General features: G+C 38.7%; 5 protein-coding genes and 1 long non-coding RNA gene across 8 annotated transcripts in view; 4 read left to right on the forward strand and 2 right to left on the reverse strand.

The window, feature by feature from the left end:
- The window catches only part of LOC111450428 (ARM REPEAT PROTEIN INTERACTING WITH ABF2-like), a 6,952-nt gene extending 3,599 nt beyond the window's left edge, over nt 1-3,353 (reverse strand). The window contains exons 1-10 of the mRNA XM_023090545.1: nt 2,936-3,353; nt 2,569-2,726; nt 1,977-2,146; nt 1,776-1,896; nt 1,626-1,700; nt 1,430-1,524; nt 1,121-1,196; nt 832-939; nt 446-574; nt 172-240 (exon numbers count right to left, since the gene is read on the reverse strand). Coding sequence (XP_022946313.1) covers nt 172-240; nt 446-574; nt 832-939; nt 1,121-1,196; nt 1,430-1,524; nt 1,626-1,700; nt 1,776-1,896; nt 1,977-2,146; nt 2,569-2,726; nt 2,936-3,176 — 1,242 coding nt within the window. The 5' untranslated portion in view covers nt 3,177-3,353. The remainder of the gene's footprint in view (nt 1-171; nt 241-445; nt 575-831; nt 940-1,120; nt 1,197-1,429; nt 1,525-1,625; nt 1,701-1,775; nt 1,897-1,976; nt 2,147-2,568; nt 2,727-2,935) is intronic.
- A 1,296-nt stretch (nt 3,354-4,649) lies between these two features.
- On the forward strand, nt 4,650-16,273 carry LOC111447142. Its single transcript, XR_002711225.1, has 3 exons — nt 4,650-4,932; nt 7,201-7,209; nt 16,264-16,273. It is a non-coding gene; the product is annotated as an uncharacterized LOC111447142 (long non-coding RNA).
- On the reverse strand, nt 5,607-7,343 carry LOC111447133 (probable membrane-associated kinase regulator 1). The gene is made up of 2 exons (XM_023086150.1): nt 6,291-7,343; nt 5,607-6,185 (listed from the first exon to the last, which is right to left on the reverse strand). Exons 1-2 carry the CDS (start codon nt 6,992-6,994, stop codon nt 5,930-5,932), a joined length of 960 nt encoding a protein of 319 aa, XP_022941918.1. The 5' UTR covers nt 6,995-7,343; the 3' UTR covers nt 5,607-5,929.
- Nucleotides 8,704-16,291, forward strand: LOC111447121 (long chain acyl-CoA synthetase 6, peroxisomal-like). 2 transcript variants are annotated; one of them, XM_023086143.1, is made up of 24 exons: nt 8,704-9,131; nt 9,221-9,384; nt 10,263-10,323; nt 10,409-10,486; nt 10,604-10,675; nt 10,758-10,839; nt 10,981-11,086; nt 11,168-11,244; nt 11,437-11,481; nt 11,578-11,664; nt 12,022-12,111; nt 12,234-12,313; nt 12,413-12,506; nt 12,622-12,710; nt 12,795-12,883; nt 13,146-13,275; nt 13,410-13,528; nt 14,039-14,162; nt 14,247-14,333; nt 14,532-14,635; nt 14,762-14,847; nt 15,313-15,399; nt 15,498-15,619; nt 15,651-15,669. In XM_023086143.1, exons 2-24 carry the CDS (start codon nt 9,243-9,245, stop codon nt 15,652-15,654), a joined length of 2,055 nt encoding a protein of 684 aa, XP_022941911.1. In that variant the 5' UTR covers nt 8,704-9,131; nt 9,221-9,242; the 3' UTR covers nt 15,655-15,669. The 2 variants fall into 2 exon arrangements, with proteins under 2 accessions (XP_022941911.1, XP_022941901.1); XM_023086133.1 differs by lacking the exon at nt 15,651-15,669 and adding an exon at nt 15,691-16,291 and having other exon boundaries at nt 8,707-9,131; nt 15,498-15,584.
- Nucleotides 16,292-17,810: 1,519 nt separating this feature from the next.
- On the forward strand, nt 17,811-21,319 carry LOC111452016 (sugar transport protein 13-like). 2 transcript variants are annotated; one of them, XM_023092542.1, is made up of 5 exons: nt 17,811-18,132; nt 18,228-18,553; nt 18,637-18,761; nt 18,841-19,809; nt 21,231-21,319. In XM_023092542.1, exons 1-4 carry the CDS (start codon nt 18,000-18,002, stop codon nt 19,787-19,789), a joined length of 1,533 nt encoding a protein of 510 aa, XP_022948310.1. In that variant the 5' UTR covers nt 17,811-17,999; the 3' UTR covers nt 19,790-19,809; nt 21,231-21,319. The 2 variants fall into 2 exon arrangements, with proteins under 2 accessions (XP_022948310.1, XP_022948304.1); XM_023092536.1 differs by lacking the exon at nt 21,231-21,319 and having other exon boundaries at nt 17,812-18,132; nt 18,841-19,901.
- A 35-nt stretch (nt 21,320-21,354) lies between these two features.
- LOC111452032 (sugar transport protein 13-like) lies at nt 21,355-23,225 on the forward strand. The gene is made up of 4 exons (XM_023092554.1): nt 21,355-21,505; nt 21,588-21,913; nt 21,998-22,122; nt 22,202-23,225. The coding sequence occupies exons 1-4, from the start codon at nt 21,373-21,375 to the stop codon at nt 23,148-23,150; spliced, it is 1,533 nt and encodes a 510-aa protein (XP_022948322.1). The 5' UTR covers nt 21,355-21,372; the 3' UTR covers nt 23,151-23,225.
- Nucleotides 23,226-23,432: the final 207 nt, after the last annotated feature.

Raw genomic sequence — 23,432 nt, forward strand, 5'->3', positions numbered from 1 at the left:
GGGGGGGGGGGGGGGGGGGGGGGGGGGGGGGGGGGGGGGGGGGGGGGGGGGGGGGGGGGGGGGGGGGGGGGGGGGGGGGGGGGGGGGGGGGGGGGGGGGGGGGGGGGGGGGGGGGGGGGGGGTGTTGTTATTGAACTGTTCCAACTAGATAGATAAGGAAGGTTAAGTTACTTGCACTATAAATTCTCCATCTTGCAGCTTCTGAACTCCTCCCACCCTAATAAAATCAGATACATTATCCTACAGAAGGAAATAAACAATTAAAGTTTACATTAAATTATGATCACAATAGTTCAGTAAGGCGGTAGGATTTACGAAGCAATTCATGTTCAAGTTTATATCAAGATTAGGATTTACGAAGCAATTCATGTTCAAGTTTATATCAAGATTAGGATTTACGAAGCAATTCATGTTCAAGTTTATATCAAGATTAAAGGTAATATACCTCATTATCCGCAAGACCATAAAGAGCAAATGCTGCATTATGTTGCAAAGAACCATTTTTCGAATCGAGAAGCTTCAGTAATGGCATTAGACCACCGTTATGAGCAATACCTGCTTGATTATGAGTTTCCTGAAAATAAAAAATTCTTCTCAGTTTCAGCTAAGAAATTCACAAGACCTTGTCATTCATTCCTAAGAACCCGGGGGAAAAATGAATCAACCAAGTGGCGAAGAATAATGCTTTAAGAAAGCAGTATGAAGATTTATGAAATTTAATGTCGGGTAAAAGATAGGTTGTCTATACCAACAGTAATAAAAAATTTAAGTTATAAACTTGGAAATAGTCCACCAGGTATGATTTTGAACGAAAGAAATGGAATGTAGTACCTGTGCCAATCTACCCAATGCAAAAGCTGACATTTCTCGTAGCTGTACATCAGGTGATTGAAGCATCTCAATTAAGGGTCGAACAGCACCCCTCTGTACAATGTGAATCTGAAAATGTTCAATGTGTTCAGTAAGAAAGTTATAAAAACAAGTATACATAACAGAAATTGACTGGTGAGGATATCTTTTGTAATAAAAAGAAAATATTCAAGGAAATAATATACCATAAATATATCACTCTTATTCAAACTTGTTGCCCTGAAATAATAAATCGTCAATTTTTATTTACCTTACAATCTGAATCAGTTGCCGCAAATTGTCCAAGTAATAAAGCTGCCTCCCTTTGGCTCTCAGAGCAGCAAGAACTAAAACAATAGAGAAATGATTAACATGATTCAGACTAATGGAGATCAACTTTTTCTTCACGGCATAACTAGTTATGATTGACAGAGCTACAACGGAATATAGATATAATGAGAAGATAGGCACTAGACATTTACTGAATCATATACAAAATATGTGACAAGATTCCTGAAGTTACACTTAACGAAGCAGTAAAAAATAAAAGATGTGACAAGAATCCTGAAGTTTACAATACCTGAGTAATCCAATAACAGGTTGCAAAGCTCCAGCATGGAGAACTTCTCTCTTTATATTTGGGGATGAGTGCACCAGATTTCCAATAACACCAACCTAAAATCCACAAAATCCATATTTTACAGAATGCAAACTGAATATATCAATTTACTAATAGGCATAAAATATCCATGTTTGTGACATGGAAAACACCCTACCGCTTCGTAATGAATAGCAGCATCCTCTGACCGAAGCATCAAAATGAGCGTAGGGAGAGCATTGCACTCAACGATCTGCCAGGTAGTAAAGATAATATATGAGATGCATATTACACCTACGGTTGAACATCAAATTCACAGACCAATTACCTGATTTTTGTTCTCATCATTCTTAAAGGCCAGTGTTCGTAATGCCCCAGCAGCAGCTCTTTGTACCTTTGTGTCCGTAAATTCAAGCAATTCAACAAGAGGAGGAATTCCACCTTCCATCCTGAATGTTTAAATCCTCATCAAGAATGGGTTTCAATGACAATTGTAAAACTTAGAAGTTAGACAACTGACTAAGCATACCTAACCCGTGTTTTAATGCAACTATTCTCATGGGCAAGATTTGTAATAGCATCTGCAGCTCTACGAATAACACTATTTACAGCTCGAGAAGAACCTTCCTTGTGTCTCTTCAATAGCTCAACAAGGTGTGACAAAGCACCAATGTCAACTACCAGTTGCTGGTGCTCTGGCTGTTTAGAGAGGATAAAAAGAAGAAACGGATCAGAAATCATTAGAAGAAATGCATAGAGCATTGGGACTGAGATGAGGTGATAACTTATACATGCATGCTAAAATACGTTTTTCTTAAATTTAGATGCAAATGTCAAACAAAAGCCTGAGATGGGATTACGCATCAGCAACAACTGTAGACAAGCAATCCCATTGAAAGATTGCATTTATTCTGGCAACACCTTAGACTAAATGAACGAGAATAGGATTGTTTATGCCAAAATTTCAGGTCCAAAAAGTTGTTCAACGCTACTAAGTTAAGGACAGAAAATCTAGGCCAGTATCTTTTCTTTGACTGAAAGAACGCGTACAAAGAAGTCATACACACTGTCGAGATGATAATAGGAAAACATGTATCCAAATAGAGCAGAATGAATTTGACCTTTACAGCCAGTAGTCCAAGCGCAAAAGCACTTCCTTTCTCAACCTCGTGTTCAAATGGCTTAAGACTGCGATCACCTTCAACAAGAGGCGGTGCTTGTAAATGCTTAACTAAAGCCGGCACTGCTCCACCTTCCACAATCACGTTCACTACCTCTTCTGGCAACAACCCCAACAAAACACAAGAATTCCAATCAATTAACAAAAACACACAAAAAAAAAAAAAGAAGAAGAAAATCCAAAGAACCATCCAGAACATGATCAACCACTAGAAACTCCAACTACCGAAAGAGACGAATAGGCATAAGAACACGACAAGATCGGAAGGGCGTTCCGGTAAATTAAAATAAATATGTATACGAGTGTACCGTTTTTAGCAAGCTCCGCAAGAACATGAGTAGCTCGCTTAGCAGCAGCTCGATCGGATTCCTTCCATGAAAAAGTGGAATTGAGAATTTCAACTTGAGCACTGACCTCGCTGAGTAACGCTCGCTTGGCATCCCCAGTAGGAACAGAGATCCCCCGTTCTTCCTCAAATTCCTCCTCCAGTTTCCGCTTGTGGCCTTTCCTCTCTGGAAGATTCTGATCTACGCGCTTCGGAAGCTCCATAAACAAACAACCAGAGGAGCTTGGAATAACGAGACGTGGAAGAGAGCGATCCCGATAACCAAATCTGGGGACTTGATCAAAAGGCGAGTGAAAGGAGAAGAGAGAGAGAGAGAGAGGAGGTTAGAGGGTAATTTAGTAAATTCACACTGTAAATATTTTCAGATTTCCCCCTTCTTTTATCTTTGCCTCCCATAATTTCTTCACAGTTTTCCGTTCTGTCGCGCATTTAATCAAAACCGGCCGAAACTTCCCCCGCTCTGGGCCGAAATACTAACGTACGCTCCCGCCCAAAAATTACTATAAAGGTAAACCGCTAAAAGAAAGTAACTAACGTGCGCTCTGTCTAAGCTGGCCCACTAAATTTTAGTGGGCCCAAATGAATCCACTTTAGTCAACAGCGGAGGCCCATCTTGTTGCGACATGCTAATGGGCCTTGTATTTAAATAATTATTTTATTGTACAATCTCAGAAAACGATTAAACGGGCTGGGCCTTGGAGGCCCATGAAGAATCGGCCCACATTGTGTGACAGCGACTCGCAGTCAACGCCGGAAAAACAGTAGAGAAAAAATGGAGCAGCGTAATGGCATGTGAGCTGTCGCTTAGTCTTTAATGGAACGTCGTTTTAATCGACATGTCGGAGGTCCAATCTTACCGACTGGTAGTGCCGCTTCAGTCCCACAGCTGCTCCACATCACCAACCACCGCCCCGCTTCCCTTCCTATTAAACAAATGCCCTAACTTGTGGACGAAAAAACCATATACTAAATAAATAAAAAATACCTTTTTAGGTTAACTTTAAATTAAGTCACGCATACTAAATTATTATTATTTAAATAAATTTGAGACCAACAATATAAATAATAATTTTAAATTTTATTGAATTAGGTTAAGTATTACATGTCCCACTTTAAATCATTTTCTTATCTTTGACTTTTTTTTATTCCCTTTTTTTTCTTTTTTTTTTTTTGACGGATTGGTCGAGTGTATAAATTATTGGGTCTTTATTTATTTTAATTTTAATTTTTAAATGTCAATTTGTGACAAATTATGTCTTTTATTTTCAACCATACAGTACAATAAAAATAGAAAATGTCATCAAATGAGTTCCAAAAGTCTTACCTACCTTTTTCATGTACCAAATTGTAGGCAAGTTTTGTTGATGTATAAATTAATTTATTTAATTTTTTCGCGAGAAAATATCTATGCAATTTTATTACGTATCGAGCATATTGTTTTCTTGATGAAAATTTAATAATTGGTTATCGAAGCTGATGTGAGAATTCAACCACATATCTACATCGATTATGAGCCAAGACATTTGATTGCGTTGTCGAGGAATTCACGAGACAGAATACTCATGTAAGAGTGGTGTTGTGTTTCAACACGTTCTAATATTTAAATTAATACATAAATTAAAGTAAAAATTGATATTAAGTTGAGTTTGTTAGGAATCACGACTCTCCCCTTAATCGAAGCTCGATTCCTTTCTTTGAAGCCCTCGAACAAAACACACCCTTTGTTCGAAATTTGAGGATCCTATTGATATGACTAAGTTTTGGGCATTACTCTGATACCATGTTAAGAATCACGACTCTCCGATATGATATTGTCCACCTTGAACATAAGCTCCATGGTTTTGCTTTGGGCTTCCCAAAAAGTCTCATACCAATGGAGATAGTATTCCTCACTTATAAACTCATGATCTTCCACTAAATTAACCAATGTGGGACTCACCCCCAATAATCTTCAACAGAGTTAAGGTAGCTCGTGTAACCCTCTCGATGAAACAAGTCATTTATATTTTTACCTTCATTAACGTGATCGCACCCAACCCGATAAAAAGATTATTATTTTATTATATAATTTTTTTTTGGTGACGTGTGGAAATTAGGGGTTGAATATATAATTTAAAGATGGATAATTAATGAATGGGCCAACAACTATAGCTGTTGCTTCACCATTTTAAAATAATTTGAATGAGCTGATTGAAACCCCGCTAGGTTCGCTGCAATTTCCTCCTTCGCCTGTTCATGATTTATCCTGCTCACTCTACTTCGATTCCGCACCGACATCCCAAAGTCAACTCAAAGTCAGCACATTTTACGGTCCAGATCGCGCTCATACCCACCACCTCTGGTCCCATTCCCATGTTATCGCCACTCCCCTCCAAACTTCAACACTCCGCTATATATATATAATTAATAAATATATAAATTTATTCGACCCAATTCCCTCCCGTTTTGCATGTGGCGTTTGCTTGAGAGGTGAGTAGTAATTATTATACGTTTTTAAATATCATTTTCAATTTTCCACTTTTAAAATTAATTTTATAATTACTTTCATAATTTTAAATGTACCACATTTGTTTAATTATTCTATTTTGTTATACATAGAAATTTTATCTATTTTCTTAAAGTTTTAACGAACAATTATTAGATCAAATTTTATTAGGACGTGACAAATGATTGATATATAATTTGATCGACAAATTTGGAGTTTCTTGCAAATATAAACAAAATACATAAAAAAAGTGCAAGCTTGAAGATCATGATACAACATTAATATTACACAATTTTGTCATATAATTAATGCGTTCAATATATATTTTCATATTCATGAAATAAATTAAATTATACTCAAATTGATATATACTCAATAGGGTTGGTCGGATATTTCATCCGATCGCCTGAAAAACACTCTTATCGACTTGAAAATAAGGTGAGAAATTGGTGGTGTTTTTATCGGGAGGATTCAGCACGAGGAGGGTTCGTCGGGGTTGATGGTGTCTTTGGTCTGGATCAGTGAGTTCTTGCAATGGGCAATGGCGCCTTGGATTGCACTGTGGAGTTCTTCCATAGACGACATGTCGGCGGAGTATGACGATCCGTAGCCACTGACAGAGCTCAAGCTCTGTACGCCTCCTCGCCGGAGAACGCCGGAGTGACTCGGCGATGACCGAGTTGACGACGGACAACTCGGTAGGAAGCTGCTTCTCCCACGTGGATACCTGGGTCCAAATCAAATTTGTTCTTCTTAAATTTTAAAATTTTGAAAAGTTATTATGTTTTGATTAAAATTTCTGTTTGACTTTGATTTATAGTTACAATTTTACCTCAAGTTCCCGGAAAATGAGAGTGAAAATCTGCCGCTCTCCTCCGTCTTGCCGGGATTTAACGAGCTATCTTTCGCCGATTCCGCCGTATGGGCCGCCGCCGTTGCGGAGTGGCAAGATTTGGACCCAATTTTGAGTTGGACTTTTCTGAAGCACTTCTTGATCACTTCCTTAGCGGTGGATCCAATCCCTTTGACACGTGGCGGCCTGGATTCCCCACCATGAGTACTACAACTACCAGTGTTGTTCTTCGGCTCCTTCCTGAAAACGGACGAGAATCTCGCAAACGAAAACTGCTTGCACTTTTTGTCGTGACGCTGTCGGGTTCTGAGCTTAAGATCTGCGTCGTCGGAGGTGGGGCGGTTGGGGTCGTTTTGGGAGGAGGAGCGGGAGTGATCGGTGGAGGAGCTGCCGGTGGAGTCGCGGGAGGTGGTGGTGGTGGAGTCGGCGGAGGAGGAAGTGCTGGAGGAGGGGAGGAGAGTTGGAACGAGGGAGTTCCGGCGGGAGTGGAGAGGCAGAAGGTGACCGTTGCAGAAGAGTTCGTCGGCGGGGCAGAGGGCGGTGGAGGATTTCCTGGGGGAGATGGAGACGGTGAATTCGAAATCGGAGGAGGAGGAGGAAGAGAAGGAATTTTTGGGTGACGGCGAGATTCCGGTGGCGGTGGATTTGATTATTGGATCTCTGGGTTTCTCGATCATCTTCATCGGGAGAGAAAAAATGGGTGGAATTTGGATGGAACGTTCATTTATTACAAAAATTTATAATGGTGTTCGGAGCTCGACAAGTGTACATGTTTATGTCCCATCGGAGAGAAGCCAGTTTTAACTCTCTTAAACTTCTCGATCCGTGTGAGCTTAGACAAAACGCCACTCGCCTTTGACTTTTGAGGCCGTCGCACTCTTACTGTTAGCTTTGACCCGTTACTTATAGCACTCGAGAGTCATATTATCGGCTTGACACCTTTAGTCTTATGTATGGTAGTTGACACGCATAGATTCTATGCTATTGTAAAAAAATGTTTTGTTTCTTTCTCCAATCCATGTAAGACTTCACAATCTGTTAGGTGTTTATGTTCGTAATTTTGACATAAACCAATAATTGCTATGTTATCATTCGTGTTATTTATCTAGATTGGGTATATGAATTGTGTGACCGGACACTTACTTGCCCTAATTATTCTAGATCTAGAACGAGAGAATAATATTACTTTCTTCATTTTATATATGGACGAATGTCCACAATGGAAAAATTAGCCGTGGTGATGACTGTTGTGCGCCGAGAGCAGAACAAATGTATTTACAACACCAAATAACGGAGATATTTACGTGGTTCGGAGAGAAGTTCCCCTATGTCAACGGATAGCAACCAATCACTAATAGTCAAAGTGTTACAAGTGAATACCTTATTCCGATATTTTACTCTACAATGTGACACACAAAACTCTCTCAAACTTTGATATCAAATTCCGATATCAACAACCTTCTAGACACAGCCTACTTTGATATCAAATTCCGATATCAACAACCTTCTAGACACAGCCTAATATAAGGATAATTCACGTAAAATATTAATAAAAAAACCGTTCATATTAAATGAGGATTTATAACTGAAATAAATAAGATATTAATTAAAATGGTTATAAATTAAACCACCAAATTAATGATTAAAATGGTTATATTTTCAATGAATTTAATTACTAAATTAAATAAAAAACTTATCACAATTTACCCAACACAATTACAACCACATTGACTATATCACGACAAAATTTGTTTTTGGAGGATTTAAGGAAAATAAGGAAAGAACAAAAAAATTCACCTAGTCCCTAAACAACATTTCTGGGTCAGTCCACTCAAATCCCATATTAATTTATGTTGCTATTTTCAGTAAATAATCTAAATTATAATAAATTTAAAAGGTTGTAGATTAAAAATGGGATATTTTTAAAAGTGGGTGGAATAAATGAAAAGTTATTCTAATTAATTAAAAATACGACGACGTTTGATTATATAGTAATATTATAAACCAATCAATAAAATAAAAATTAATCCCACGTATATTTTAAAAAATATTATATCTCTAATGAAAAAGAAGTCCAATAAATTCACTGCAGATGAAGAAGCTATGTACAAGTTCGTGTACATTGTGGACGTCTCTAATCACGGTTGATTTTAGAAGGTTCTAAGATCAACCAATACTTGGGGTTTGTAATATTATATATAAATTAAATTTATATTTTAAGTGATTAATTTTTGTGTAGTAAATTTAAAAAATATTAAATAGTTTAAGGACATTAAATTAATTAAAAGTTGAATAATTTATTAAATATATATTTTATAAGACACAAAATAAAATTTATAAATTAAACACTTTTTAAATGGAAAGACTAATAAACACGAATAAAAAGTATGAGCGGGCATTTACAGGAAGTTACAGAAGAATCATAGGATTAAATCATTGGAAGAGAAAAACTTGGGACATTTTGGGAAGGCCATGGCCGCAGGATCTTGATCAGGCGGTGGACTGGAAGCCAAAATGATAACTTGGATGTTACAGAAAAATCAACCCAACAAAATCAAAATCAAAATCAAAATCGAATTCAAACTCCAACAACAATTTCAACCAATTGAATGTGAATACGTTGAACCTTCACGTCTTCTACTAGCTGCATTGCGACCGCTTTGTTGTTTTCTTCTTCACACGGATCACAACTCTGTTTGTGGATAATCGAGCGATTAAATTATCTTTTACAAAAGAATCGGAAAGCTATATCCAAATCGCTGTTGCCGTCATGGTTTCGTCACCTACCTAAAGATGCGTGCCTCAACAATTCTCTATCCGGTATGCATAAATTATTTTACATTTTCTTCTTATTGAGGAATTGAACACTAGGATTCGATTTCCTTTTTTGCCTTTTTCTCCGCCTACAGTAATCGGTTGGATTGGCTTGTGATGGATTCAAATCTTGGAGTGCTAATGGATTCTTCCGCTGCGCGACGTCGGCTTCAGGCGATTCAGGATCATCTTGTTCCCGACGGCGATTTCTCTTCTTTTCAGCTTCGGCTGAACGTTACTGCTGGCGAGTTTTTCAACGGTATGTGTGTTTCTTCCTCTATTTGGCTCTCGCTTACTTGTTCGTTTTCTGTGTTGATGTGGGAAAAGCTCACTGGCGTATTTTGTTCGGAGTAGATTAGTAATTTTGTTTCTATGTAAAGCTATGGATCTGTAACGTTGTGCGACTGATGATGATATGACTATTGGCTTGATTTTCGTTTTTTACTTCTCGGCCAATTAGATGAAACGTGGGCCATATGGACTCTAGTTTTTTTGCCCAAACACATTGGTATTGACGAAGGGCGATTAAATGCAGGCTGTTTGAACACTTGTTGACTTTGTCTATGGGGGTTTTCATCCCTTATTGAGATAGTTTCTTATTATTATGATTCTGGATTTTCTTGGATTTTCATTGTCTGTGTGGTTGGGTCTGGTTGTGGGGCGTCGTTGATCGCGCACGATTACTCTCAATTCGTTTTCTCCCTTTACGGTCTACTCCAAAATCAACCCGTTTGATACGGACTGATATGCAATTGAATGGGTGCTAGTAATTAATTTTGGACTGATATGCAATTAAATCATTTCGTTTTCTCCCTTACGGAGTCTGCACTGTGTGAATGTATTCTAAGTTTAGTACTAGAGCTGCAGGAATATTCAGCTCTAGTTTGTAATAATTTGGCTAGATGTTGGGGTTTCTGGTAGAAGTGGACAGCATTTTGAATCCGAATCTAAACTAAAGGTGTGATATGGTGGCGAGCCACAGTTCTTAGGTGTGTGTAAGTCTAGAAAACTTTAGTGGATCATCTTTCTCGTCTATTATCATTGAATATGGAGAAATGAGAAATGTGATACATTATGCTATTTGACATTTTTCTCCCAAGCTTTGCTGACATTGTCAAAGTTATCGACTATGAACAGGGGATGGCTACAGTGTTGTGCTTCCAGAGAAATTGCAGACTGGAAAGTGGAATGTATATAGGTAAGATATTAATAGGTGGTTTGAACTTGATTTGCCCTTTCCTCATGGCTATGTTTCATAAAGATTATTTGTTTCCTCATGGTAGATCTGCCCGCTCTCCTTTAAAGCTTGTGGATAGATTTCCTGATCATCCTGAAATTGGTACATTGCATGATAATTTTGTGTGAGTATCTTCACCTCCTCTATCTTCTTTCTGATCATAAGGATCTGGTATGTTTACTGCTAATTTCGATTACCTATAAACAGCTTTTGATCTTTGATTTGACTTTATCCACTTTAGGCGCTCAGTTGATGTATATAGGGACTATAAGTACCTAGGTACCCGAATCCGATGTGATGGAACAGTTGGAGAGTGAGTTTTATGCGGCTGTTAAATTTCAAATTTTTAGTAGTGCTAGTTTCCATAAATTTTGACTTATCTTTCACCCTTTAAGGTACAAATGGATGACATATGGAGAAGCAGGTACTGCTCGGACAGCATTGGGTTCTGGCCTTGTAAATCATGGTATATCGAAGGTGAATGCCTAGAATAGAATAGTGTGTAACTTGTCCCTTATTTTTATGGGGATTGGTATATAGTGGTGAAGTCTGATGAATGTGTATTGACCCTGTAATGTCCTTAGTGTTACCTAACTATTCTTGGTATCTTTGACACAGGGATCTTGCATTGGGTTATATTTCATCAATAGACCTGAGTGGCTTGTAGTTGATCACGCCTGCTCAGCATATTCTTACATATCAGTTCCTTTATATGACACTCTTGGTTTGTCATTTCTCTTCCAGATATTGTTTCTTTCTGAAAATCTCCCCATTTGGTCTTGTGTTTAAACCTTTTTTTTTACAGGTCCTGATGCGGTCCAGTTCATTGTAAATCATGCTCATGTACAAGTTATTTTTTGTGTTCCTCAGACATTGAATAGTGTGAGTGAAACATTAGATTTTAGTCTGTCTGCTGCGTTGTTAGAAATTGACTTCAATATCCAAAAGAAATAGCGTTGGTGGAAGGACCAGTTTCTCGTAGTATTAGAAATTGGTTTCAATCATATCCTTGATTTTTAATTGAGGAGTTGTCTTCAGAAAAAAAAAAACATTATTATTTCTTTCAAATTGCAGTTATTGAGCTTCTTGTCAGAAATTCCATCTGTACGCCTGATCGTGGTATGAACACCGTGTGTTTGTAATTGATCTCAATTTGATTCTGCTCTCCAGCTGCTTGATACAATTATTAATTAGTTTAGCTTCCAAATTTTATAGGTTGTAGGTGGGGTAGATGATCAAATACCATCGCTTCCATCATCAACTGGAGTTCAGATTCTAACGTACGCAAGTTTGCTTAGTCAGGTAAGCCCTTAGTCTCCCATGATATAAGGAGAGGAGAAGTAAAGGAACTGAAAAATCCTCTCACTATGTCATAAGAAAAAGTAACATGCTTAGCTGTTGGCATGCTTCCTATGGGGATGCAGCTTCTTTGTTAAGCTATCTATGTTTCATTCTGCAGAAGAAATTCACTTAGATTTCTGATATTGTATGGTACGGCCTTTAACGTGATGGTCCAGTTTTTGATTGTTTTTGGAGACACTACTATACGTTTGTATCGGAAGTTGCATGCACTGTTACGTGATGGTCCACTTTACGACTTACTGTTACCCTGTTTTTTTTTAGAATAACCTTGTAATAATCTGCATTCTTTTCTTCCAGGGTAGCAACAACATCCAGCCTTTTTGCCCGCCAAAACCTGATGATATAGCAACTATTTGCTATACGAGCGGTACAACTGGGACCCCAAAGGTGTAACTTCTAAGAATTCTTTTGTTTCTGATCACGAAGCTGTTGATGTTGCTTAACAATGACTTGATCTTTGAAACCTTGCAAGGTTATGTTTTCTTATTTTTACGTCAATATCTTGCCAGGGTGTTATACTGTCTCATGGAAATTTGATAGCGAGTGTTGCTGGATGTTCTCTTGCCTTGAAATTTTACCCCTCAGACGTGTGAGCATCAGCTGTCAATTTTACATTACAGTACTGCGACATTATCATTTAATTTGATCGATATATTCGGTTTCTACTGATTTACATTCTAATTATCAGCTACATATCATACCTGCCTTTGGCACATATATATGAACGGGCTAACCAGGTCTCATCAGTTTACTTCGGTGTTGCTGTTGGTTTTTACCAGGGGGTACGAAGCTATATAAATACTGTCTTCAATGTTCAACTCAGTTTACTAGGAAGTTGTGAGCAATTTCATTCAGTACTTTAGGCAACCTGATATGGTCTTGTATACTTGTGTTCAGGATAATATGAAGTTAATGGATGATATGATTGCATTAAGACCGACAATCTTCTGCAGTGTCCCTAGGCTGTATAACAGGATATATGCTGGGTAAAGATTCATGCATCAACAATTTTTTATCAATCAGAAAATACTATGCTTCTCTTATTATTGAGTTGGTTTCGTGGTGAACAGAATTATTAATGCTGTAAAGACCTCTGGTGTGCTAAAGGAGAGACTGTTTAATGCGGCTTACAATTCCAAGAAGCAAGCTATAATGAATGGTATGGTTTTAACCGGGAAAATGATTCGCTTTTGCATCATGTTTCGTACTTCTAAATTTCCACTCTTCTCTTTTAAAGTTAGTGGCTAAGCTTATCTAAAGTCCTCGCCCTTCTCTATTTTCAGAAATTTGACTTATTGATCCATACCTGCATCCATTTACCGTGTTCTTCCTTGCTTTCATTTTCCTCTTTTATGTATTAGTATTTTCAAATATTTGCAATTTGATTATTGTCTGTATTTTGGGGCATCCTACTATTAAAGGAAAAAGTCCTTCTCCCATATGGGACAAATTGGTATTCAATAAGATAAAGGCAAAGATTGGAGGACGAGTACGTGTCTTGGCATCAGGTGCCTCGCCATTATCTCCTGATATACTGGAATTTTTAAAAATGTGAGTTTTTAATATTTTGGTTCACAATTTTATAGGCTTTTGTTATTTTTCTTCTTCTTTTATGTATTATTATTATTATTATTTATTTCAGTTTCCTTTTAGTTTCTGAAGAGTTGGATGTAATTGTTCCACAGCTGCTTTGGTGGTATAGTATTTGAAGGGTATGGAATGACAGAAACGTCTTGTGTCATAAGTGCCATGGACCCAGACGACACCCTTTGTGGTCATGTTGGGGCTCCCAACCCTGCTTGTGGTAAGCTGCTAACATGAGCTTCTCAGTAATTTAGAGTTTAAGACATGCTTGAGGAGTTCTGGTGATAAATATATGAAAATTTTATTAAGATTGCTTCTTAACCTGCTCTGCTATTTCACTCGAATTCTGTCGTACAATAAACTCAATTTTGTGGAAGTCTGGGAAATTGACTTGAAGTTGTAGGTCTCAAAAGGAAAAACTCTTCAATATGGCTGCTACCCTTTTAGCCATTGAATGTAGTGGATTATGCTACCATAGTGGGTTTTAATTTCTGTATTAAATCTGTAAATCTTATTGTTTCAGTCACCTCAAATATTTTCTCCTACAAAACTAATAAAATAACTGTGACATCAATTAGATGCAGAATGCTTAATACGATTTTGCACCCTGAGTGGGTGATTTGATCCCTACCATCCTTTCTAAGGCCTTTTTCGTACCCACTCGGTTGTTTTTAATTCATAATTCCCAATTCCCAATCTTGGTTAAGATTTGCCTTCATTTCTGTTTTAGAAATAAAGCTCGTGGATGTTCCAGAGATGAATTACACATCCGATGATCAGCCTTATTCTCGCGGTGAGATCTGTATCAGGGGTCCCCTTGTTTTCAAAGGCTATTTCAAAGATGAAGTGCAGACGTAAAAATATTCTTTGCTCACCTCTTTGAATGGATTTAATTGATCGAGTACTTTTTAGTTTAAATGAATATTTGAATTGGACAGGAGAGAAACTGTTGATGAAGATGGATGGCTCCATACTGGAGATATTGGACTTTGGTTGCCTGGTGGTCGTTTAAAAATTATTGACAGGTGACCTCTACCTCGTTGCTTCTCTTTGTTGTCTTTTGACTTAAAATATGAACAAACTTTTTGGCTAAAAGATTGCCATAATAAATCTCCTGAGAACGGTCTTAAGCTTAAGTAAATCTCTATACATCTTTGTAACCGAAGGAATCCCTTCTTTTGTTATTAAAAGTAAATCTCCGTAATAAATCTACTTCTCCATAGGAAGAAGAACATCTTTAAGTTGGCACAGGGGGAGTATATTGCACCAGAGAAAATTGAGAATGTGTATGCGAAGTGCAAGTTTGTTGCCCAATGCTTTGTTTACGGTGAGAAATGGGATTCTAAAATCTCTTCACCCTTTTGTACCTTCACATGCTATATCACTGGTTCTTATGCATGCTACCATGACGTAGAGCCACTTGGTTACTGATTCTCTTTGCTTCTTCCTGAAGGTGATAGCTTCAATTCATCTTTGGTGGCTGTAGTCTCAGTTGATTTGGAGACGTTGAAATCATGGGCTTCTTCCGAAGGCATTAAGGTATGTTGGTTTGTGTCTAGTCTTGGGAATATTATAGATTGGGCTTCATTCTAAACTTGAGTTGCACATGAGCACTTGATTTCTCTTTGTAGTCAATTGAGAAATTTATAACCTCTAACGAAACTGGGAAGTGATAAACAAACCCATCATGAACTGTCACCTCAAACTTCTTCCTCAATGGCTTGACAAGAAGGGAGCTTGATTTGTCCCTCGTCATCAACCACCTTTCTTCCGCTCTCCTCTTTGAAATTTCCAAGAACTCTCAAAAAGTTGGACGGTTTCAGAAGTTATTGCCTTTGAGCACTTAGTTTCTTGCAGGATTTTACATTTGATGTACTAATTTGCATATTTGAGTTGGGTATTTGCATATAATCTTCCCAACTTATGCATGGATCAAGTCAATAGTAAGAGCTTCATTTTTCCTGATCTTTCTAACCAGTGTTCGTCAAACAATTTAACGTGCAGTACAATGATTTAGCCGAACTCTGCAATGACCCAAGAGCAAGGGCCGCAGTCTTGGCGGACATGGATGCCGTTGGAAGAGAGGCACAGGCAAGGAAACCTACAATTATCTTGTAAATCATTGATTCAATCATGCCATTTTGCTCTTTCTCGTGATTATAAAACACAATCTACCTCTTTAATTTCAGTTGAGAGGCTTCGAATTTGCGAAAGCTGTCACTTTGGTCCATGAGCCTTTCACGTTGGAGAATGGTCTTCTCACTCCTACATTCAAGGCAAGTGGTGAATGTAGATATTATCTTGAGAGTAGTTAAATGATTAAATTATCATCTTGAGAGTAGTTAAATGATTAAATTATCTGAATTTCTTTTTCCTCCGCAGATTAAGAGACCCCAAGCGAAGGAATACTTTGCCAACATAATATCCAATATGTACGCCGAGCTTGCTTCATCAGATCCATCCTCCTAGAAGATGTAGCAAACCGAAAAAACTGTTAGTCACTCTCCTCCCTATCTTCTCCTAGGTGTATAGCAAAGTTAAATCTCTTAAGATCTCGAAAATGAAAAATCCGAGCCCCTTGGAATTGATCCCACCATGGAAACCACCACCCAAGTAGATTCTGTTCATTGCATGGTGCTCTGATTGCTGTAACATAGCATCAGTGTTAACCCATTGATGACTTCTCCAAGAACATTACCCATTGATGACTTCTCCAAGAACATTACCATTTTCCAAGTCTCCGTTTGTTCCACCCAAGAGAGAGGACGATGGAAATCATTACCGTGTTACGTATTCGAATAAGTTATGCTATTGATTCTATTACTTTAAATCTTCAGTTCTTGAGTAAAATAAGCAAGCATGATTGTGCTTTTACTCGTCTGCCAATACTCATCTCCTTAAGCCTTCCGACTTTTATCAATTTTATGTATAGCATGCTTGTGGTTGTTACCACAGAAACTATGAAGAAGAAAATTGGTTGTGTTTCTTATGAAAAAAAAAAAAAAAATGTTACCTTCAAATCCGTTCCAAAAAGAATAAGAAAAAAGAAAGAAAAGTGTGAGATCTCACGTCGGAGGAACAGAACATTCCTTGTAAGGGTGTGAAAACCTTTCTCTAGTAGACGTGTTTTAATACTGTGTGGGCCAAAACAGACAATATCTATTGGTGGTGGGCTTGAGCGGTGTGCCAGTTAGGACGCTCGAGAGAAAAAAGTGTCAATAGAGGTTAAAATGAAAATCTTAAGGAATAATATTAAATATGTTGGCATGACGTGGAAAATGAAAATCTTTATCCAAATGCACCATTTTAATCTCAATCCATCCCCACTTTTTACAGGGAGTTCCTTGATCCGCCCTAGATTTGGAATAACTTAAAAGAGAAAAAAGAAATCTTTTTTTTTGAACAAAGTCAAATTAAAAAAAAGTGCTTAAATGATTTAAATAAATGTGAAATATTCTGGATCGATCAAAGGGTCATTTGTTATCGTTTTCGAGTAAAGCATTCAACATGTGAGAAGAGAGGCAGCTCATAACGTTATCATGATATGTTGGCATCCAATGTACAAGAATGGCTTAGCAGGTAAGATAGTTTTACTTTCTCCGATTTTCAATACTCATCGTTGACAAATTCGTCATTTTATCTACTACTTTTAAATAGAATGTTTTTATCCTAACATAGACGGATGAAGAGGTTTCTCTTTTTTTTATTTATTTTATTTATTTTTATTTTTTAATTTTTATAGATATGGTTGAATCTCTTATCTCATTTTTACGAGCTAAAATGAAAAATCATGCATATCCAATTTCAAAATAGTTTGAATTTATGTTAAATCGTTTACGCGTCGAGGGCTATAACACATAAGTCTATGATGATGATGAATAAAGCTAGTAGAATAATCTAACCAAAGATATCTTAGAACCTCTAGACCCCGAGAACAGGAAAATTCAACAAAATTGAACCTCGTGTATGAATTTGATGAGAAAAATGAGTTCAGAAGGGTTAGGCCTCAATAATGAATATTATGAGCCAGATGAGCTCAAAAGAGTTGAACCTCTAGAACTAATGGCTAGATAGGGCCAAGAAAGGAGAGCTTTATGGCTTATATTTTTTGCCCTACTTTTAAGTTGACGAATAAAGTAAACAACTTAGAAAAACCCTATACCAAACCCTATACCTTAGGAATCAACTCGAACTAATTAAGTACTACAAGCAAACTACTTTATGAGTATTTTTATACTCGTCAATGCTACTTTAATATTTCTTCCTTTGCGAGCACGACATGCAAGACGTTCCAGAAGATAGGTTTGAGAGCGAGAAAAAAAAAAAAAAAAAAACCTTTTTAATGGTAAAAGAATATTTTTTTTCCCTCTTTTGATGAAAAGAAAAAAAACGAACCTATATGGTCAAGATTGGACATTGGAACGTTGCATTCCGCGTTCAAGTATGGATTTGGATAAAGCTTTTCCATGTCATCTCTCCCAAGCATTCATTCACTTAATTATCACTAAATGTCGCCTCGTTTTCCAATCAAAGAATTTATCCCATCAGACCCAACTGATAAACATCAACAAAATTGACTTAAAAATTGGATCTTTATAATCTCTGCAACACTTTTGCCCATTATAAATATTCAAATTCCACACATTTCAACGATAACCTCAATCTCCATCCGCCATTGATTTCATACAACCATGCCTGCAGCAGCACTCGCAGTGGCTCAGCCCGCCGTCGAGTTCGAAGCCAAGATCACTCCGGTGGTTATCGTTTCATGTTTAATGGCCGCCACCGGCGGCCTTATGTTCGGTTACGACATTGGGGTTTCGGGTTAGTAATGAATTTCTTCACTGAAACTAATTTTAATGCCAAAGGGAACGTAGATTGGTTAAGCTTGTTTTGTTTGTTTAACAATGTCGGAACAGGGGGAGTGACGTCGATGCCTTCGTTCTTGAAGGAGTTCTTTCCGACAGTGTACGACAGGACCCAAGTACACAAAGGGGGCGACAGCAACTACTGTAAATACGACAATCAAGGCTTACAGCTCTTCACCTCTTCTCTCTATCTCGCTGCGTTAACAGCCACGTTTTTCGCTTCTTACACGACCAGAGTTCTCGGTCGGAAAAAGACCATGCTCATCGCCGGGATTTTCTTCATTGTCGGCACGGTTTTAAATGCCTCGGCCGTTAGCCTTCTCATGCTTATTATTGGAAGAATTGCTCTGGGCTGTGGAGTTGGATTTGCCAACCAGGTTTGTTTAACAACTCCGGCAAGCCTCCATTTGTTGTTACAGATTTGAAACAGAGTTTGTTGTTTTTGATGTTGGAAAAACAGGCCGTGCCGTTGTTTCTGTCGGAGATAGCGCCGACGAGGATTCGTGGAGCTTTGAATATACTGTTCCAATTTGATGTCACTGTCGGCATTCTATTAGCAAACCTCATCAATTATGGAACATCCAAGTAAGAACAAAACAGAGATTCAAACAAACCCTCTGCTCCAAAGATTTCAAATTTAATAAAAACTCTGTTTTTGGTACAGGATTGAAGGGGGATGGGGATGGCGGCTATCATTGGCACTGGCCGGCGTCCCGGCGGTGTTGCTGACTTCTGGAGCAATCTTGGTGGATGATACTCCAAATAGTTTGATCGAACGTGGGTATTTGGAAAAAGGGAAATCAGTGCTGAAAAAAATAAGAGGGACGGACAACGTTGAAGCAGAGTACTTGGAAATCGTGGAGGCAAGCCGCATTTCTCAGGAAGTGAAGCATCCCTTCAGGAACCTGTTCATGCGCCAGAATCGCCCGCCGTTGGTGATTGCCATAATGATGCAGATTTTCCAGCAACTCACCGGAATCAACGCCATAATGTTCTATGCACCAGTTCTGTTCAACACGTTGGGGTTCGGCAACGATGCGTCTCTGTATTCCTCTGTTATAACAGGGGCCGTCAATGTCCTGTCTACGTTGGTGTCCATTTATTCAGTGGACAAAGTGGGGCGAAGAATTTTGTTATTAGAAGCTGGGTTTCAAATGTTGGTGTCTCAAACGATTGTCGGAGTGGTGTTGGGGCTTAAACTCCAAGACAACGCCAACCACCTCTCGCATGGAATGGCGATCGTGGTGGTGCTAATGGTGTGCAGTTTCGTGTCGTCTTTCGCGTGGTCTTGGGGGCCGCTTGGATGGTTGATTCCCAGCGAGACTTTTCCATTGGAGACACGATCGGCTGGGCAGAGCATGACGGTTTGTGTGAATATGATATTTACTTTTGTGATCGCGCAGTCTTTTCTGTCGATGTTGTGCCATTTGAAGTATGGGATCTTCTTGTTCTTTTCTGGTTGGGTGTTGGTGATGTCGCTGTTCGTGATGTTCTTGCTGCCGGAGACAAAGGGTGTTCCGATTGAGGAGATGACAGAGAAAGTGTGGAAGCAGCATTGGTTTTGGAAGAGGTTTATCAGCGATGGGGCTGTGGAGATTAAGGATTCAGTATAGGCGTTCATAAACAGAGGATAGTAATTTTCTTTTTGTTGTAGCACTATGTTGTTGTGTTCCTACTCATATTTGTAGGCTCATTTTTAATTTGTGTTAAGTGTCAAAAAAAAAATTATTTGAAAAAGAAATTATCGTACCTCTTCGCTCATTTTTTGTCTAGTTGAAGAGAGGATGAAGTATTCCTTATGAGAGTGTGGAAATCTCTCTATGACAGATATGTTTTAAAATCGTAAGGTTAACGACAATACGTAACAGACTAAAGCGTACAATATCTGTTAGCGCTGGGCTTGAGCTATTACAAATGGTATTAGAGCTTGACATCGAGCGGTGTGCCAGCGAGGATGCTAAGCCTCAAAGAAGCGTGGATTGTGAGATCCCATATCTATGGGTTGTGGGTCCCCACATCGGTTGGAGAAAGGAACAATGTACTCCAAGGGTGTGGAAACCTTTCCGGGCCTCTAAGGGGGAGGATCCCACATCATTTGGATAGAGGAACCAAGTATTCCTGTTAAGGGTGCGGAGGATCCCACATTAAATATTCATTATAAGAGTACGAAGGATCCCACATCGATTGGATCAAGGAACTATGTATTCCTTATAAGAGAGTGAAAGTCTCCCCCTAACAGATGTCTTTTATAATAGTAAGGCTGAGGGCGATAGGTAACGGACCAAAGCGCACAATATCTGTTAGCTGTGGGCTTGAGCTATTACATGACGTAGACCCACAACATGCCCTCCAAAATTAGATACAATTTTATTGTCTAACCATTTGCTACTCGATAAAAAGTTTGATTGAAGTCCAACGGAGTATCCATGACTTTCTACGAACTCTTCCAAAAGTTAGATGTAAAACAATGATCTTAACAAAAACTCAACTGTATACGAACTCGTTCAAAAGTTTCCTTAGGGAGAGGTTTCCATACCCTTATAAGAAATGTTTCGTTTCTCTCTCCAACCGACGTTGGATCTCACACCTACATCAAATCAAAGTTAACACGTATCATTTTAGTAGTATTTTGAGTATATCATCAATATATCATATATCAATTAATATTTATTTCGAGTAAACACATGGATTTATATGTGCAACAGCCTTAAACAATTTAGAAATTAAACCGGGATCAACTTTGTGAGCGCTCCTAAAAGAGTTAGACATGTATAATTTACGTTAAAGATATTTTTAAAAATACATTTTCGTCACGTATGATATATCGATATATTATTTAATAAGTAATACATTTTAACGGGTTAATCTTATTTCGATTCGACCAACTCGACATTATCGAAATTTTGATTCCGATTTCAAAATATTAGTAACCAATGATGAAATAAATATTGTTTGGTGTGCAAAACTAAAATAGTTCAAAATTCAATGATAGTTTCATCCGTCTCTGGAGCAGTTTTCCACTCCATTCTTAGCCAATTTACCCCTCAAATTTAGTTCATGCAGAGCTGGAATTTTCCCATTCAATTCCCAGATTTGGTCTATAAAAATCCACAATCAATCAATCAATTGAAGAACAGCAATCTCCATCCGCCATTGATTTCTTTGAAGCTTCATCAGAGACATAATCAAGAACAGGATGCCTATGGCAGGGTTCCCGGTGGCTACATCCGGCGTCGAGTTCGAGGCCAAGATTACTCCGGTGGTTATCATTTCCTGTTTAATGGCCGCCACCGGCGGCCTTATGTTCGGTTACGACATCGGGGTTTCTGGCAAGTTTTGATCTTTTTAACTCAAACCCTTTTTAATGCCATAGATTAAGCTTCTTTTGTTTGTTTAACAACGTCGGAACAGGGGGAGTGACGTCGATGCCTTCGTTCTTGAAGGAGTTTTTTCCGACAGTGTACGACAAAACCCAAGAACTCCAAGGGGACGACAGCAACTACTGTAAATACGACAATCAAGGCTTACAGCTCTTCACCTCTTCTCTCTATCTCGCCGCCTTAACAGCCACGTTTTTCGCTTCTTACACCACCAGAGTTCTCGGTCGGAAAAAGACCATGCTCATCGCCGGGATTTTCTTCATTTTCGGAACTATGTTAAACGCCTCCGCCGTCAACCTCCCAATGCTCATTTTTGGAAGAATTTCTCTCGGCTGTGGAGTTGGATTTGCCAACCAGGTTTGTTTAACAACTCCGGTAAGTCTCAATTTGTGGTTACAGATTTGAAACAGAGTTTGTTTTTTCTTGGTGTTGGAAAAACAGGCCGTGCCGTTGTTTCTGTCGGAGATTGCGCCGACGAGGATTCGTGGAGCTTTGAATATACTGTTCCAATTTGATGTCACTGTCGGAATCCTATTTGCAAACCTCATCAATTATGGAACATCCAAGTAAGAACAAAACAGAGATTAAAACAAACCCTCTGTTCCAATTATTTCAAATTCAATAAATACTCTGTTTTTGGTACAGGATTGAAGGGGGATGGGGATGGCGGCTATCATTGGCATTGGCGGGCGTTCCGGCGGGGTTGTTGACATCTGGAGCAATCTTGGTGGATGATACTCCAAATAGTTTGATCGAACGTGGGTATTTGGAACAAGGAAAATCGGTGCTGAAAAAGATCAGAGGAACGGACAACGTCGAGGCAGAGTACTACGAAATCGTGGAGGCAAGCCGCATTTCTCATGAAGTGAAGCATCCTTTCAAGAACCTATTCATGCGCCAGAATCTCCCACCGTTGGTGATTGCCGTAATGATGCAAATTTTCCAGCAACTCACCGGAATCAACGCGATTATGTTCTATGCACCAGTTCTGTTCAACACGTTGGGGTTCGGCAACGATGCGTCTCTGTATTCCTCTGTTATAACAGGGGCTGTCAATGTCCTGTCTACGTTGGTGTCCATTTATTCAGTGGACAAATTGGGGCGAAGAATGTTGTTAATAGAAGCTGGATTGCAAATGTTTGTGTCTCAGATGATCATCGGAGTGGTGCTGGGGATGAAACTTAAGGACAACTCCAACCACCTCTCGCATGGAATGGCGATCGTGGTGGTGCTAATGGTGTGCATTTTCGTGTCGTCTTTTGCATGGTCATGGGGGCCGCTTGGATGGTTGATTCCGAGTGAGATATTTCCAATGGAGACACGATCCGCTGGGCAGAGCGTGACGGTTTGTGTAAATATGATGTTTACTTTTGTGATCGCGCAGTCTTTTCTGTCGATGTTGTGCCACATGCAGTATGGGATCTTCTTGTTCTTTTCTGGTTGGGTGTTGGTGATGTCGGCGTTCGTGATGTTCTTGGTGCCGGAGACGAAGGGTGTTCCGATCGAGGAAATGACAGAGAAAGTGTGGAGGCAACATTGGTTTTGGAAGAGATTTATGAACGATGAGGCTGGTGGGAGAAGGATTTCTCTTTGATTTCTTCTTTGTTTTCTTCCATATTGGTGTTATAACATAATTTCTATCAAATAAAAAGTAGAATTTGAGAGGTTAGTGGTATGTACTTATGATATAATAAGAGTAATGATCTTGGGTTCGAAGTTTTTTGGGTTCAATTAGAGTCGATCGAGTTTAGTAATTTTTGGGTTAGGTAAATTTAGTGGTTCGGCTTCATCCTAGAAGCTATAGATTCAGCCTCTAACGACTTCACTATCACTCACAAATAGTATATGGATTTCTGCCTTTACCTAATGACACTGT

The sequence above is a fragment of the Cucurbita moschata genome, unplaced genomic scaffold (assembly GCF_002738365.1).
Source record: "Cucurbita moschata cultivar Rifu unplaced genomic scaffold, Cmos_1.0 Cmo_Scf00001, whole genome shotgun sequence".
Taxonomy (NCBI): Eukaryota; Viridiplantae; Streptophyta; class Magnoliopsida; order Cucurbitales; family Cucurbitaceae; genus Cucurbita; species Cucurbita moschata.

Bases quoted from the DNA above. Each gene is read 5' to 3' on its own strand.
- LOC111452032 (XM_023092554.1), top strand. From the start codon at position 21,373: ATGCCTATGGCAGGGTTCCCGGTGGCTACATCCGGCGTCGAGTTCGAG. The intron at 21,506-21,587 runs GCAAGTTTTGAT...ACGTCGGAACAG, and splicing joins TTACGACATCGGGGTTTCTG to GGGGAGTGACGTCGATGCCT. The intron at 21,914-21,997 runs GTTTGTTTAACA...TTGGAAAAACAG, and splicing joins GAGTTGGATTTGCCAACCAG to GCCGTGCCGTTGTTTCTGTC.
- LOC111447133 (XM_023086150.1), bottom strand. From the start codon at position 6,994: ATGAAGATGATCGAGAAACCCAGAGATCCAATAATCAAATCCACCGCC. The intron at 6,186-6,290 runs GTAAAATTGTAA...ATTTGGACCCAG, and splicing joins TCATTTTCCGGGAACTTGAG to GTATCCACGTGGGAGAAGCA.
- LOC111452016 (XM_023092542.1), top strand. From the start codon at position 18,000: ATGCCTGCAGCAGCACTCGCAGTGGCTCAGCCCGCCGTCGAGTTCGAA. The intron at 18,133-18,227 runs GTTAGTAATGAA...ATGTCGGAACAG, and splicing joins TTACGACATTGGGGTTTCGG to GGGGAGTGACGTCGATGCCT. The intron at 18,762-18,840 runs GTAAGAACAAAA...TTTTTGGTACAG, and splicing joins ATCAATTATGGAACATCCAA to GATTGAAGGGGGATGGGGAT.
- LOC111447121 (XM_023086133.1), top strand. From the start codon at position 9,243: ATGGATTCAAATCTTGGAGTGCTAATGGATTCTTCCGCTGCGCGACGT. The intron at 10,487-10,603 runs GTGAGTATCTTC...TATCCACTTTAG, and splicing joins ACATTGCATGATAATTTTGT to GCGCTCAGTTGATGTATATA. The intron at 11,482-11,577 runs GTATGAACACCG...CAAATTTTATAG, and splicing joins CATCTGTACGCCTGATCGTG to GTTGTAGGTGGGGTAGATGA.